This window comes from Callospermophilus lateralis, chromosome 7, assembly GCF_048772815.1.
Source record: "Callospermophilus lateralis isolate mCalLat2 chromosome 7, mCalLat2.hap1, whole genome shotgun sequence".
In the NCBI taxonomy this organism is placed as follows: domain Eukaryota; kingdom Metazoa; phylum Chordata; class Mammalia; order Rodentia; family Sciuridae; genus Callospermophilus; species Callospermophilus lateralis.
Window position 1 is genome coordinate 139,841,787 of NC_135311.1, and position 17,688 is coordinate 139,859,474.

The following is a 17,688-nucleotide window of genomic DNA, read 5'->3' on the forward strand; positions in this document are numbered from 1 at the left end:
TAGCAAAACCAATCACTGAAAAATTACAACCCTCGATTGGCAACTTTATAAAATTATACAAAGAAAAATTAAAAATACAAGAGCACTCATCCAAAAAAAAAATACAAGAGCACTCAAGAATTTTTCCCTACACACTATGGGCTATGGTGCATACATGTAATCTCAGCTAACTGGGAGGCTGAGATAGAAAGATCCCAAGTTCAAGGTCAGTCTGGGTAACTCAGGGGGACTCTATTTCAAATTTTTAAAAAGAATGTTAGGGGGCTGGGATTGTGGCTCAGTGGTAGAGCACTTGCCTGACATGTGTGAGGCACTGGTTTTAATCCTCACACCACATATAAATAAATAAATAAAAATAAAGATCCATCAACAACTGAAAAAATATTTTTAAAAAAGAGTGCTAGGCAAAAGTTGACTCCAAATGGAATATTACTCAGCACTAAAAAAGAATAAGATTATGGCATTTGCAGGGAAATGAATGGCATTAGAGAAAATTATGCTAAGTGGAGTTAGCCAATCCCAGAAAAACAAATACCAAATGTTTTCTCTGATATAAGGGGGGTGACTCAAAGTGGAGTAGGGAGGGAGGGCATGGGTGAAAAATCACCTCTAGATAGGAAATAGGGGTGGGAGGGAAAGGGAGGGAGAAGGGGAATAGCAAGGATAGGGGAAGGAGACGGTCATCATTATACTAAATTCATGTATGAAGATGTAAATTTGGTGTCGACATACCTTATATACAAACAGAAATATGATAAATTGTGGTATAAAGGTGTATTAAGAATTGTAATGCAAAAAAAAAGAGCTCATATATAATGGCATAATTTTACATGAACATACTTTACATACAGAGTTATGAAAAATTGTGCTATGAATGGATAATTATGAATGTAATGCACTCCACTATTGTCATGTATCTAAGAAAAAAAAAAAAAAAGAGTGCTAGGGGGGCCAGGGTTGTGGCTCAAGTGATAGAGCGCTTGCCTAGCACACATGAGGCACTGGGTTCGATCCTCAGCACCACATAAAAATAATGTAGATATTGTGTCTACCTAAAAAACTAAAAAATAAATATTAAATTTTTTTTTTTTTTTTTTTTTTAAAGAGTGCTAGGCCTGTATCTCAGAGGTATAATCCTTCTGGTTCAATCCTCAGTACCAAAAAAAAAAAAAAAAAAGGCATTTTTAATATTAAAATTTCTGAAGCTACTACCAACTAAAAACATGTAATGTCACTTTAAGAATCAGTATAAACTAGCATTCTATTGTTTGCTTACTCTAGAGAAACTTTGTACTAGAAGAAAAACAAATAAATGAAAGAACATTAATAGTTCAAAAACAGCACACAAAAGTGATTTGAACACATTCAGGGCGACCGTTTTTCATTATAAAAGGTTGATGGTACCACATTCCACTTGGAAGAAAGCCATTTGAAATCTGGAGACTCGGGAATGCACCAGTTATATTTTAAGTCAAACAGTTAGTTAATGACTAAACAAAAGAAATTTCAGTCTGGACAACATATATGGAGTACTAATAAGTGTAATTATGAAGTAGTCATTTGTGCAATCAGAAAGTTGCATTAGCATAATTATTTCTGGCTCTGGGAGTTAAAAATAATAACTTAAAATGTAGAAATCTTGTAATAGTTCACCTAATACAGATGTGACTACCAACCGATTATGAAATAAGAGTGGGTTCCAATAAAGAACATGCTCTGTGTTTCATACAGTCTTTCTTCCCTGCGCCAAAAATACAAATCAGGCCTAACCCCAAGTACTGGTACAAAATTTCTACTCTTAATATATTTTCTTCATTATCCAAAGCCCACATATTAATAATATTCATAATTAAAAATCAAACTTATTTCTCTAGAAAATAAGTGCTTGCTTACTTTTTAAAAATAAGCTTGCAAAAATACATTGTTTATATATAATACTTGAAGATACAACTGAATAAAAATGTCAAACAATTCTATAAAAGGATTAGAAGTCTTTAAAATGCTGAAAGATCAAGGAAAAGCCCACTTGAAATTGTTCTTTGGGACAGAACAGGAGGGACTATGAGCCCCGAAATCAGGCTGCAGGGACTGGACTTCCCAGACCCTTCCTTTGCAACTAGCTCCAACTCTGGGAACACTATGTAACATCTCCATGTCTCAAGTTTCCTCATCTATAATACAAAGATAATCAAATAACCCGTCTCATAGCATTAATTCAAAGATTCAATGTGATTATTCATGTAAAAGACTGAATAGTGCCTAGCATACAATAAACGTTCAATAAATGTTGCTTCCACAATTACTGTTATAGTCATCATCATTTCCTCTCTGGTCTTCAGAACCTTGGGAAGAGTACTTGTGGTTGAGAAAAGAATAATCTAAAATTGATCTGTTTTTAGGTACAGCATCTAATTTATTCTGGAACTGTAAATAACATTCAAGAAGGACAGGAGATTTTATGTATTTCAATAGGTTAAAAAAGGTTTAAAATAACTTAACTAGACCAAAGATCCCTCATCTTGTCAAAGTCTTCTGTAGGGAGCCATTCTCACACGTGACTGGGTGACTCCCGGTCAGGGTCTGAGACGCTCTGGCTGTGTCGGAGCTTTCCCGGCCCTCTCCTGTTGAGAGAACCTGTCCGTGTGGGGGTGTAACTGACCACTGACCCCGGAGGCCCAATCACTGACCCTGACCTTGGAGTGGGGCCCCCCCTTCAACCTTCATTGGATGGAATTATCCCCTGAATTTCTTGTTCCCCAATAAAAGGCTACTCCCTGGCGTGCTCACTCTCTCTCTCTCCTGCTAGCCCTGAGTAATCCTTGCTGCCCTGCCGGGCGGTTAGAGGAGGGAACCAGAGAGGGGAGGCGTCTCGGACCTGGTCATAGAAAAAGGTAACTGAGTCTGTGTGTTTATTTCGATCTCACTAGCTAACTTTTATGCCAAGAACCTCATTAATAAAACCATTGCGCTGGCCGCATGGTAGAATTGGCGCCCAACGTGGGGCACGAACCCACGACCCTGAGATTAAGAGTCTCATGCTCTACCAACTGAGCTAGCCGCATGGTAGAGTCTTCTTTTGGTGACTTTCAGCTGCACCAAATGTTCGCACTGACCCCCCCCCCCCCGCAATATTAATTCTCCATTAACTCCTTCTAATTCAAAAGTACAATACAGAATGGATTTGCTGAGTACACTAAAGCAGCTTAGAGTTAAAGAGTCTTCAATTAAAAGCCTAGACAACAAATAATAGAATGAAAGTTCCTAGGCATTAATAAGTAACATGAAAGAAATTAAGTTCAGAAACAGGCCCTATCAAATGTGTTGTCTTGACCAAATTATTCAACCCTATCCTACCTATACTTCTTCATATCTAATAGGAAATATTACCCATTTTAAAATATTATTACAAGGCTTAGAAATAATTATAGAAAATACCCAGTCACTAGCAAAGAATGGGTGCTCAATAAATGGCAACATGTGCATGGGCCCCGTCTCACACCCTCTCCTCCACACACACGTGCATAAGCACAGGCAGGCACAAGTATAAAAGCTGGTTTCTTGGATAGCCACAAATATTTTAACCCAAATCTGAGTAAAGGAATTCCTTAAAAGTATAAGAGGAGTCACTTTATGTCCAGGATTTCAACCATACACATTTAGCAGAGGGCAAGCAGTGAAGACACCGGAGACCAAGAAAGATGACAGCTGCTATTTTTCACAGGCAGCTCCGACCCCCAGTCTTACTTGGCAAACATGCTGTGCAGAGTGAGATGGAAAACACAACTCTATCACGCACTTGACCACTCTCAGGCCCACATACCTCTCCCAGTGAGTGTCCCCTGTCCTAAAGAAGCGTGATCTGAAGAAATACCGTTTTTAAACAACACGGCTTCTAAACACAGGCTGACTGCTTCACTTGGCCTTTAACCAAAACGCAGCATCTATTTCAACTCTAGAAGGAAACAGTCTCTCAGCAGCATGGTACAGCTGTCCTTCACATGATGAGCGAGTCAAGGGGTTTCGCAACAGTGTTGAATAAACAGGATATACCTATACCTAGAACCACAAAGCCCCAGCAAGAGGTGAGTTCATAGAACTTGGTTTTCTTCAGAGTTTAATGGGGACATAAAGGATGGCAGGCTGACGAAAATGGGCAAGTATCAATACTCCACAGGACCAAAGAAGGAAATGCTTTAGTAATTGTATTAATTGTTGTGCTCCTTCTAACATCCAAGCCAGTTCACTGCCACATAACACCCTGCGGAATTAACAACCCCTAATATAAGTCTTCCACTGTCACACTTAATATTCCTCTATTTTTCCTGAAGCCAAGAATTAAATAGGAAAAACACACCAAGGTCTTTTACCTATCAATTCAGTTTTCTCCTAAGAGCTTTGCCAGTGTTGCGCTAACAAACTACTGCAGGATCAAGCTATCACAAGGGCCAAGGACACTATGTGACTGCCCTCCTCAGCTGTGCCACCTTCTGCTGCCATCAACCTTGTTAACACACTTTCTTTGTGCTTCTGTAGCAGCAATCACCTGCCAAAGAGAATCACCTTTTCTTACCCATAACCCCAATTTTACATTCCATCAGTCAGCAAGAGGGATGCATTTCCTCTCTGGAACTTGGACTATAGCAACCCATGGTATAGAGGAATACATATATTGGGTCCTGGAAGATTGACTTCCTCATTATCTTTTCATTGTGTCCTCTATGAAAGTTCTTTATGGATGTTTTACACCACACCTAACAATTAACAAACTGAAGCATGTCAATAATTTAGAGGTAAACTTATGAAAGATGAAGGACATTGCTAAAAGTTTCAAAAAAAAGTTTTGAAACTACCAATCTAAATAATCTACCAAGTAAATTTCGGACAATGCTATACCCACTTATTAAAGTCTCTTATTAAAGACTCTTAAAGTCACCAATTGGGTAATCATTGGGCAAATTTTTAGCTTTAAATATAAATTTAAACCATAATTACATTGCCAATTTTATTTGATATATAACATTGAAAAACACCTACCTAACTTAGTCCAACAGTAACTTAACACAAGCCTGTCTCAAAACATTTTTAAAAAGAGACTGGGGATGTAGCTCAGTTGTAGCCCCCTATGTTCAATTCCCAGTGCCAAAAAAGAAAAGAAAAAAAAAAAAAAGAGAGGGAGAGAGAAAGAACATACCTATACCTATTGTAAGTTTTTTTTACACTTAAAACTGGAATAATATATAATAATATTGTATCAACACATGTTCCAGGGAATACTAAGAAACATACCTAATTTTTAAATAACCCATAACCTAGTACAGAGTTAATGAATGCCTTCCAAATTATATCATGTTGCTGATAAGAGTTACAATACATGATTAAGACTAATTTTCAGCATACTTCATTTTCATATCTGAAATGTTTGAAATAGTTAATATGTAACTGGTTAAAACCATTGGCCTCTAAGCTAGCTAATGTTTGTCAAAACAAAAGGATCCTACCCAGGCGAAAAATTCCATTTATACAAATAATCAAAAATGTATATACTTTAAGAGAGATTTGAAATCAGATGAGACAAGGAAATAATAGAAAGTATTTAAATCTGTAACTTATGATAAGGAAAGGCACTTTCATGCCTGGAACCTCCCACAACTTGAAACAAAAGTACTGAGTCAAGAACTTTCAAAAATCAAGGCTCATCAGACAGCACTGTTTTCTTCTTGGGCCCTGACAAACCTGAGTGCCAATCAAGGCCAATACACTAACTTTAACCTAACTTGAAGTAAATGTTGAGCCAGCAACACCAACGTATTCAGACCAATGAATTTAGAACATTCATATTGTCACTCAGCAAAACAGTAACCTCAGCCATCAGAACTACAGGAATATAATTCACAAAATGATTCCCTATCACCACACTAAATGAATATTATGCTACACTGAAAATGGACACATACCCAATTCTTGTCACCACACTAATGGCTATAACCCTAAACAAAAGTATTCAGATTTCAAAGTTTAAAAAGATGACAAAGCAATGCACTCCTAATACTACAACTCACAGATTAAAATTTACCACAAGCAAGACACTTTGCCCAAGAAAATAAACTTTCATCAATCTGCCCTCCATTTGGATGCTACTGCACACAGCCTCCATTCTCAATAGAAATGCCCATCGTTGAGGTAAAGTCTTAATGCTCCAAGCAAACTTTCTTAATCAGAGAATACTAAAGCTCCTTTGCTCCTTCCTAATTTTAGCGAAACTTCACATTGTCAAAATGCTGTATTTTCTGTGAAACATTAACACTGCATATTTATTAGTTTATGACAACCCAGTACTAATGTTTAACTGAAACGTGGGCAGGGTTAACCACCAAAAGCAAGGCACCAAAAGGCAAGAAAATACAAACACAGAAATTCATGCTACCTTAGTTAAGTCAGCGTGCACATTTTACATGTTTCAATACAAGCCAAGCAGATCAAAGAGAGCTCAAGACACAAGTTGGTTTCTGTCAAATCCAGATTAAATATTCTTCTCATTGATAACTTCCTAGTTCCATATTTCAAATTTAACATAATATAAAGTAGTGCTAAGCAAAACAACCTAAAAATTTGTCCTTAAAGTAATTATATCCTTAAAAATAGAAATTTATCTACCTCATTAGTGTTCCAACGGTGCCTCTCTTTTGGTAAACTTGAACATTTCGGCAGACATTCAAGCAGCTTTTTCGGTAAAAAGATTTTTACATGACTACTATTGCTGTTCCCATGATCATCTATAAAGAAGAAAACAATAAATTCAGACAAAATAAGAGAAAAGCCTCCCATTAAGTAAACTGGCAAGGTCAGAAACAGCAGCTCAGCTTGGTCACTATTAAGACCAAGAGCAACAGAGGGCCACTATGCCTCTTAGCAACACTCATCTACAACTTGATCAGATGGATGGCAGCAGGTAGCTGGCCACAAGGTTCTAAAACAGGATGGAGCTTTGCTCCATCACAAGCAAGGGAACAAGGAATATCCCAGCAGCTGCCATAAATAGAATGTTACTTTTAATGGTTTTTTTCCCCCCATGTTTCCATGAAGCACATCATAATTACAAAATGATTTAACCTGGCAAAACCCAAAAATCTTTTATTAACCACTTGAAAAAGCTTAAAAATTTTTAGGTAAGAAAAATTATAATAATACATGAGTATTTTATTAACTAATACCACTTCGTCCCTTTGAATACAAATGTGATTCATTCTTTCAAAACCAAGTCACAAATCTTATAAATACCAGGAAGTTAAATCTGCAGCTAACCTTTCTATCTTGAATCGAAAAATCTCACTTTGATTAACTTGATATACATGCACATATCTACAGAATATATTTCATCAAAATATAACTCTTTGAAATGAATTTTTAAAAATTAATTACTTTTAGACTAGATGTTAAGTCGGACAACCTATAATCAGTCTACAAGATGCCTTCTAAAATATATATATAACATTTATTTCAGCCATTTATTTACATATCATTTATTATTTGAATCCTATAACATAGTCCCTTTGCCTGGTTCAAAACTCCTTAGCAGTTGTGGCACACTTAGGTCAACGTTTCAAATTACCCACTCCAATTTTTCTCAGGGCTAAATAAATTCCCCCAAAATATAACCATAGGGTGTAATGAATAACTAGGTATCAAGGAATAGCACACTGTAACATTAAGGACTAAATTTGCTCCAGTAAGACAGTTGTATCAACTTTTTTTTATATTAATAAGGTACAAAACAGAAACACTAAATTCAGACTTAAAGAGACCAAGATTCTGGCCCAGTTCTGCTATTTTCCAATTGTGTGACCTTGGGTAAGTTACTTAATATTTTCAGTTTTCCCAAATCATTAGAGAATTAGAGATCTTCTAATTCTGCTTTAGGCACAAATCTCTCTAAAATTTACTATCGTTCAATAACATCTTAAGAATTCAGCAGCCTTACATAGGTATATAGGCATTAGTTAATGATGTTAGAAGTAAAATACAATATTTTTCTAGTTATTCACAGTGATTTTGTTTAGCACAGCCTATTTTTGAACGTGCAAAAACATAAAAGAATTTTAAAATATTTAAGCTCAGAAAACTCTCTCCAAACATTTCTCATCTGATTAACACATTTCTTTTCATGGAAAAGATCTTAAAAGAAAAATATTGGACATAGAAATAGTCTAAAAAAATTTACTACATCATATAGAATATTTTATAGGGATGAACTTAAGAGAGTTTTATCATACTAAATCTTTTTTGGTCCATAAACTACATAACCAATTGAATTATAATGCCATCATGTATTTCTATAACAGGATAAAAACTCAAAAAACTTAAAAATGGATTGCTTTTAAGAATCTAAAGTTTTAATTTAATAGCAAAATAAGATTAAACTTTCATAAAGTCTTACTTAGATATCAAAAGGAAACTGTTAACTAGGAGAAAGTTCATAGAAAGTTCTGTATTAATTACACACTATAAAACCTTTGTAATTTTATGTGCTTATGCATGCTCCCTGCACTTCGTCCTCCAGAGGGAGGTACCATGGGCCATAAAACTTTAAAGCACAGAAGACCAAATCACAGGAGCCTTCACCTCCCTTCTCTCAGCCCCTAAAGTGGTTTTATTCTCATTTCTTAAAAACCACCATGACGATGTATACGGTTTGGGGAATAGAGATAAAATTCTAAAATCTACACTCAATTCAAACAGTCAATATTTACAGGGTACCTTTTCTGAAAATAGCACTGTGCTAGGTGCTTGACAGATGGGCGTACACTGCACTACATATGAACAGTCTTGTCTCTGAGAAAGCTAGCAATTAAAGAGTTCTGAAAAACAGTGATGTTCAGAGCAGAGGAATGTACCTTAGCTTCTGGCTCAGAGTTTGTGGTCACAACCTGGTATGTTTTCTATTTTCTGTCCTTTTAGCCTCTATAAGGAACCTAGCTACCCATGGTAAATACTGTGTGTGTGTGTGTGTGTGTGTGTGTGTGTGTGTGTGTGTGTTCTTGACACCACAACTGGCTATTACAGGAAAAGCTTCAGTCCTCCACTATGATACCAAATTAGGCTGTGGTGATTCAGCCCAGAGGCTTTTAAAGAAGAAAAAGCAGAGCAGCTCTGTAAGTGCCATCTCAACCAGGCTTCCTCATCCAGCACTCACGGGATGTGCAGCCAGGGTCTAAAAATGAATAAGACCATGACCAGCCATCAGATTCCCCTTAATCAGCTTCTAAACTGTATCATTTCCAGGACTTAGGCTCATGCTAATGTAAACTGGATGTTTTTAAGAAACACAATGTTAGGTAAATTTTCCCACCTATGCATTATGAATATGGTGATTTCACTACTGGGGAAAAGAAAGTATTAAGAACTCAAAAAGGCAAAAATGTTAAAACTCATGTCTTTTGGTGTTTCTGGTTAAAGTGTAATAAAGAAAAACTGCTTTTACACTGGCAAGGAACTGTTCACATGGCAATGCTGCATGAAAATGTATTTTTAATTAAAAGCTACTATGTAATGTTTTTAGACTAGCTATAAATGATTAATAACATGCCAGTTTTTAAATCCTCATAACAGTATCTTAATAAAATTAAGATATATGCTGGTTTCAACTGCATCTCAGTCTTCAATCCAAACAGTCAAACCCTAACCCTGCAAGGTGGGAGTGTCAACCAAATGTCAGTGAAACATTTCACTATTGTTATCTAACAAAATATGCACGTATGATATATGACTCTACAAAATAATTTTCTAACCTACTTCACAATAAAAACATAACTAGTGAAGCTCTTAAAATTGACAGATGATTTATCTGGCTGACAGCTATAATTCTAGAGAATGAACCATCCTTTCTAGTCAACCTTCAAATATTTTCCAAATGATAATTTTAGAGGCATACTATAATTTAACTAAATCTTTCTAAAATGTATAAAAATGCTCATTCACTTAGTTAACAAGAAAAAAGTAGAACACTTTGCTTTCAGTTTTGTTTCCAAAAATTCTGATTCAGATTGCCAAATCCTTTATTTAAATCCAAAGAAATGTATTTGACATGTTCCTTGGGACAGGCTGTGCCTTCTGCAAGGTAAACTGAAACTATATTAACTCTAAACCAGAAATTATACATCGTTTTGATTTATAATTAATAAAAATTAAATAATGAGTTCTACAACGATGAAGACTGTTATTCAATCAAGTTGATTATGATTAATCTCTCAACCTCTAGACCAAACTGTTCAAAATAAGTTGATATAACAGTGTATCCAATTGCTAAATCTTATTGGGAATATATTTGATCAACAACTTGGAGTGGTAAAATTAAAAGGAAGCTCTACAATTTTCTGTTTAGCTCTAATTATTATGTGCTGAGATTTAATGAGTAGGAGAGGAACTGATTCAGGAAAACATAAGCACATATTGTTACATCCAAGTCAGCACAGTGCTCACAGCAGCCAGCATTGTTCTGACTAACCTCAGACCTTCAAAGCACTGTTCATCCAAAATAAATATTAATTAAGCACTGACTATGTGCCAAGCATTGATCAGATTTTGCATTATTCTTTTCCAATGCAAGTCTCCACAATCTATTAAGCCCAATTATAATTACAGAAAAGATTTTTAAAGGGGTAAAAAAAATAATTTTTTTAAGTAAAAAACATTAACTAGTTTTGCTCTTTAATAACCTTTCTCCTCCTTCCTATTTTTAGATGGCCCAGATTTACCTTTATCCTGTCAATCATGTTACTAAATCCCTAGTCCAGGTTTGGGTGGACTCATAACTCAGGTTTGATAAACTTCTATTCTGCATTTACATTTTCAATCTAAAAATATGTGAATGGGGCAGGTAAAGTACAGGCACAGAAGCCCTTCAATCCATGACTTCAATTTGGGTTTGAGAGTACCCTATCCTGCTTTATTCCACACAATTCCAACTTCAGTTACATGTGATCAAGTAAATCTATTTTCTATTACTGACTGGAGGTAAGCATTTGTGGGACTCTAATACATGAAGCACCCAGAAAGTACTTTACATTAGACTTTCTCAGTTAATCCTCTGATAAAATAGAAAAGCTTCATTACTCCCACTTTACAGATGAGGAATCTGAGGTTGAGATTCATTGTCCAGGATCCACAGATACAAGTGGCTCAACTGGGATCAAACATGACCTGTGGCTTCTCCCACATTGCCACACTATTCCTACTCTATACTATTTGGTATAGGACTCTAGTATTACACAACTGTTCTATTAATATCCAACATCTGCAGAGTGCTTTGGCTTTCCTGTGTGACTGAATCCATTGCTTTGTGAATCCTCAGTAACTTTATGAGGAGATAGTTCTTTCTGCGACCCCAGAAGGATTAAGTAACTCATCTAAGATCACACAGCAGTTAAAAAGCAGAATCCAGGCCTTCTAAGTCCTGGTCAAAAACTGATTCACTGCACTGACAGAGGAGTCACTCTCACTGCCAAGCCCACCCCTTCCTGTTAAGTCAAAAGCTTTTTCAAATCCTACCTTCTATAGGAGGCACGGTGTTGAGAACACAGTAGGTGCTAGTTCCGCAGAATACACTTTGGGAAACGCTCTAAGGAAACAGAAAATAAAATGTAAAACTAATCTTTGAAAAAGATATATTCTGGCTCTTCTGTGATATTCCTGACAAAGATGCAAAACCTGAATCTAATCATGAGGAAACATCAGACAAATCCAAAATGAAGAACATTCCACAAAATGACTGGCCTGCAATCTTCAATAGGGTCAGGGTCAAGGTCAAGAACGTCAAAAAGGACTGAGAACTGTTCTGTATTAAATAAGACTGAAGAGACAACAGAATGTATCCCAAGGTTCGGATTACACATTTTTTTTTTTTAAAACAAAGATCACTGCTGGGTCAACAGGCAAAACTGAAATAGGATTTGAGGATTAGAGGGTAGAGATGTCTCAATATTAATTTCCCAATTGTGATTAATATATTATAGTAATGTTCTTGTTTTTAAAAAATACATAACAAAGTATTTGAGAATGACAAAATTATCAACAATTTATTCACAAATTTCAGGAAAAAGTTCTTTTCACTGCAGGCATATGATGGTTGCAAAACTTAAGATACAGTCAGGTGCAGTGACACATGCCTGTAATCCCAGCAACTCAGGAGGCTGAAGCAGGAGGATCTTAAGCTCAAAACCAGCCTGGACAACTTGGTAAGGTCCTGTCTCGAAGTAAAACAATAAGGGCTGGGGATGCAGCTCAGTGGCAAAGCGCTTGCCTAGCATGCATGAATCCCCAACACTACAAACAACTACTTAAGATTTGTGTGTGAAAAAAAGAACCCTGCTAGTGAACATTCATTATTTTTGTTACTTTTTTAAATGGGACACATATGTGCAGTACATAGAGTAAATTTTTACTAAGAACCAATGTTATATTCATTTTGCAGTCAATCAATATCAACATTATTAACCATCTCCCAGCAATATGCCCAACACCCAACTCATACAAAAGAATCTCAGTGCCAACCAGCAGTATAGAGGCTGGAACAATCAGGAGGAAGTCGGAAGACAGAGTCTTTGCTCTCAGGCTGCTTCAGTCAGATAAAACTATAGAGTTTTCATATTAAAATCTACACAAGGGTAACTTAAAATTTTTTTCTTTGGCTCTTGCCAGCCAATTATTTTCAGTCCTAATAACTTTTTTGTTTGGTTGTGGTATTATGTAAAATTTTAGATTATGCATCCTACATTATAAACTATCCATTTGTATACTTAGAAAACCAAAGATTGTTTACAAGTTCAGCAACCACCCTTAACATTTTTTATTTCAACTATGAAGAGCTCAGTTCTATCACTTGCTAGCTGTCCTTGGGAAAGTAACTGAACGTCTCTCTGTATTTCCTCATCAAAAAAAAAAAAAGACAAGAGACCACTCTTGTCTTACAGGGCAGGAAGGGGAAGTAAATGGAATAATACATTCCAAAGTACTTTAAATTCAAAAAGACCTAACAAATAAAATAAGCAATTGTTACTATGTTAATAAGGACACTCTTCAACAATCTACATTTTCTAAGAACAAAGTGAGGATAGCCTGAATTTTTTATGCCAAAAAGAATGTTAAAACCTGACTAAACTTGACTTCCATGAATTTTTAATTTTCCTCTCCCTTACATCCATAGTCAAGTGCTTCAGAAGTCAAATTATTTTCAGGGTCCATATAATAAATCCTTCTCAATAAAATGCCTTCAAGCTATCAGGATAACCATCAACTACTTAATTCTTTTCTGTTTCTGGAAAAATTCTTGTTCTTAGGCTTTTAACTGTCTCTCTTTGAGTTCATCAGCAGTGGCTACCTATAGTAATATGTGAAGTAACAACCTGGGGCTGAGCACACTGTGCACGCTTGTAAACCCAGTGGCTTGGGAGACAGAGGCAGGAGGATTGGGAGTTCAAAGCCAGCCTCAGCAACTTATCAAGGCCCTAAGCAACTCAGTGAGACCCCGTCACTAAATAAAATATTTTTTAAAAGGGCTGGGGATGTGGTTCGGTGGTAAAGCACCTCTGAGTTCAGCCCATGATACCTGGGAAAGCGTCTGGATCCAAGGATCCTCCTTCTGAACTATGGACTACCCTCAGAGAATGGGATGACAGCATGCAAAGAGGCTGATGTGACATCAGCAGAACTTGCCTTCCTCCGACATCTACAGTCTCCAAAGCCCACTGCAACACAAAGGCAACATTCTCATACTCATACAGATTCTAAACTGAAACTTTTAGTTTATGGTGCTAGGCCAAGTGTGTGCAATCCCTGTAATCCCAGTGACTCACTCCAGAGGATGAGGCAGGAGGGTTGCAAGTTTGAGACCAGCCTCAACAACTTAGCAAGACCCTGTCTCAAAATAAAAATTAAAAAGGGCTAGAATTATAGCTCAGTAGCTAAGTGCCCCTGGGTTCGATCCCCAGTACCAAAAACAAAAGTTTTATGGTGTTTAAAAAAAATCTTATGTTCAAGAAGATATTTTCTGATATCCTATTACCAAAAGCAGACGCGAAAGATGAAGCATTTTTCAAGATATCTTAACCATGGTCCCAGTCAAAATTTATGCTCAGTGAGACACGCTAATGAACAGCTTCATAAAAAAAGGATTTTCATACCCAAATTCAAAGTCTGATGACAAGTAAATCAGTGGTAAAATGTTCCAAATAACAAACAGGAAAAAGTAAGCATGAAAATAGTATCTATAACAAAAATATCGTGGACAAAATCAAGCATGCTTTCTTATAACAGTGGTATAATAAAGTTTAACAGTTAATTTAACTAGGAAAGCAACTCACATAAGTTTAGAGTGAAATCTAGTAAGTCATCCTAACCTCAAAACATCCAGGCTCTTACAACACATTAGCCAAAGCACAAGAAAAGTGAAAAGGGAATGGCTGCTTTTGAAGAAGATCTCCTGTGCTGAGCAGTGAGTGAGGGTCTTGCACAGGACCACAAACTGAGCATCGCTGTCACTAGATGCCTGTCTGTAATACTGTGGTAACTCAGCCACAGAGGGAGGAGGCAGCCCCAAGTATCTGTAGAGCTGAAGTGGTCCATCCCAGTTCCCCAGTTCACTGTGGAGAAGTCCAGGCAAACCAGCCTCTCAGGACAACAGGGCAGACTGGAAAGGCACAAGCTTTCAAGTCAGAGAGATGTGGGCTTGCATCCTCCCTCATCTGTGGAAGTCCTGGGCTCTACTTGGCCAAGTTTTGCACTGACCCATGCATTATTCCATCAGAAAGCCTCTAGTGGCAAGGCTAGGCAGCCCTCTGAGTGTCTCTAGAGCAGCCTGTGTTTCCCTCCTTATTGTAATTCCTTCCATTTGGTCGAAAATTATGAAAGGAGAACCTGCCACATGCCAGACACTGTTCTGGGAACTGGGATCCAGCAGTCAACAAGACAAGCAAGGGGCCTGCCCACCATAGATGCATGTCAGAGGAGCAAGGCACACAGTAAGTGGGATACTTTCTAATAGGGATAAATGTTACAAAGGAAACAGAAGAGTGATGTGCTACTATGAAAACTCAGTGGAACTTTTATTGTTGTTCCTAAATGTACATCCATGGTGGGGTAAAGGAAATGCTTGATTAGAAGATCAAGAAACCTGAATTTCATCATGAAACAAATCAACAATTCTCAGCCTCAGCCAGTCATCTAGGGAGATTTTTTTTTTTTTTTTTTTTTTTAATTCTGATGCCCAGACTGCAATCCTGACCAGTTAGGGCAGAATGTCTGGGGAGTGGACCCCAGCATTAATAGTTCCCAAGTGATCCCAAGTTGTGAAATAAACGGTTGTGTGGCTCTGGGCAACTATGACTTTCCTGGTTTTCTCAAGAGTCAAATGGGAGGTTGACTTGAGCAGGGCTTCTCCAACTTTATGTGCATGCAGGTCATCTGAGGATCCTGTTTAAATGCGGGTTCTGATTCACAGGTCTGTGTGGGGCCTGAGAGTCTGTCTCTAAAAAGCCCCAGGTGATGCCGATGCCGTGATTCATGGACACACCTTGAGTATCAGGAACCAGATGATCAACCTAAAAAATCAGGAATTAGATAAATGGTCTAAAAAAAGATCCTTCCAGTCCTGACATTCCTTAACTGCATAATTCTATGAATTTTCAATAGGTTAAAAAGTACTTTTGTCTGCTAATACAGACTGTAATACAAAACTACACCAAAATATCCAAGCAAGATAAATTAAGAAATACCATAGAAATAGTTACCTCAATTAAGTATAGCACCCAGTATCTGCTAGAAGTACCCAAGGGGAGATGCAGAACACTAAAAACTATATTTCCAGCTTTCAAAAACTATATTTCCAGCTTTCAGAAAGTACACTATCTAGTGGAGGAGACAACAATGAAAATGGAATAATGAAAAAATAATGCATGGCACATTAAAGGCTAAAATGAGGGGCAGATGGTGGCAGTGTGGAAATGAAGTAACTATTAATATGCTAAGGACAAAATCTTTGAAGGCAGGGGCTATGTTTTACTCATTTTGTCTCTCTTCAGGTCAGGATGTTACATTCAGGCACTTTCATTACATATGTACATAGTTTTTGGACGATGAATTACTAAAACAAAATGCTAGAAGTGATAACAGTCTTTGGAATAGAAGAAGTATCATGATGAAAACTGTATTTACAGTTCTTTGAAATAAGGACTGAGGATGTTTAAGTCTCCACAGAGTACCTTTAAAGCTAACTAAGAATCCACATAGCTTATTAAATCAAAGACAGAGAGAGGCCATACTGAGTGCAATAAACCACTGTACCAATTACAAGTGATGCATTAAACATTTTTTGTCACTCTATCCTGACTTAGATTGATTCATGAAGTGCACAGTCACTGCACATAGCATTACATACAAATAATCAAGGCAGAATATGAAATCCTTCATCCCTTTAGTAAACTCACCAGCCTTAGGCAGCATTCTAGGGGTGGTGTCTACATTACTCAGGCAGCCTAACTCTAGAACAAACTGTATGATGGTGCAAATACCATAAATATTTACTTCTAGCCTGTGTGAAGTCCAAAACAGATGTCCCCAATCAGCAGACAGCTCTCCTCTAAGCAGTGGCTCTGGCATCTGAGTTGCTAGGGGATTTCCTAGGTTCATGGACTCCTCTGCACTGAGCCAGATGAGAAAAAGGCACAAACCTGTGCACAAAGACTCTGGAAATAGGCCTGGAAGTGGCACACTTCTCTGCTCTCACTCCACTGAAGAGAATTGGGCCACAAAGCCACACTAATGCAAGGGATGCTCGGAAATGCCTAGGAAGAGGAAGTAGGTTTGGGGACCAGCTAGCAGTCTCTACCCACTGCCATCTGTAAACTGCCTTTTACTTACAGAAAAGTCACTCCTTCCAGAAATGTTGAGTGCCAACCTACAACTCCACCTTAACTCCCAAGGCCATTCAGCATCTAGTTTTTGATCTATGATAAATCTTTTTCTAACAAACTCAAAATCAGACTGTACCAAGGGCATCCTGAAGGGATGTCTGGCTTGTTCATCCCAGTGTCTCCAGTACTTAATTCAACATCTGGCATATAACAGGAGCTCAAATGTTTGTTGAATTTATGAAACAGTAACCCCATCCCAGCCTTGGGCTTTACCAAAGGTCTCCTTTTTTCGTTAGGCACTGCTCTCCCTATACTAACACTACCCGAGTTGCCTCCTAGCTCTGGTACCCTGGACAACAGTTCTGAGGTGCTGAGCCTAAGTGTTCCTGCCACAGAGACAGGAGCAAATGACTGACAGCAAGATAGAAGCCAAGGAGTCTTGGTTTAGTCATGCTATAACTTTTTTTTTCCTTTAAAGAAGAACAACAAGATCCCTTTATTCAGGAAATAAGGGAATAGGACCAAAGCTATTTTAGACCCAGTTAAGGAAACTGAAATGGGGGATATGCAATAGTGTTCAAGACACTAATGACTAATATAAAACTTCTTGATTGCGCACACACCTGCTAAATACAACAGTACAAGATCTGTCAAAAGACATGCTTTGGGGATACTCCATAAAACTGGGTTAATAACATCTGAGACAGAATAACCAACAAGTACCCCTAAGCAGCTTTATCCTTTTCCTGAATCACAAAAGGTCAATGGGAATATATATACATAGTAC

At 37.3% G+C, this 17,688-nt stretch overlaps 1 protein-coding gene and 1 non-coding gene across 11 annotated transcripts in view; both read right to left on the minus strand.

Moving 5' to 3' along the window:
* Positions 1-17,688, minus strand: part of Camta1 (calmodulin binding transcription activator 1) — a 762,517-nt gene that overhangs the window by 721,802 nt on the left and 23,027 nt on the right. For all 10 annotated transcript variants that reach the window (XR_013091868.1, XR_013091862.1, XR_013091861.1 and 7 more), the window contains exons 2-3: positions 11,545-11,614; positions 6,655-6,773 (exon numbers count right to left, since the gene is read on the minus strand). Coding sequence is in view for 2 of the 10 variants with exons in the window: in XM_076861374.2 (XP_076717489.2) it covers positions 6,655-6,773; positions 11,545-11,614 (189 nt within the window). In the remaining 8 variants the exon portion in view is untranslated. The remainder of the gene's footprint in view (positions 1-6,654; positions 6,774-11,544; positions 11,615-17,688) is intronic.
* On the minus strand, positions 2,990-3,065 carry Trnak-cuu (transfer RNA lysine (anticodon CUU)). Its single transcript has one exon. It is a non-coding gene; the product is annotated as a tRNA-Lys (tRNA).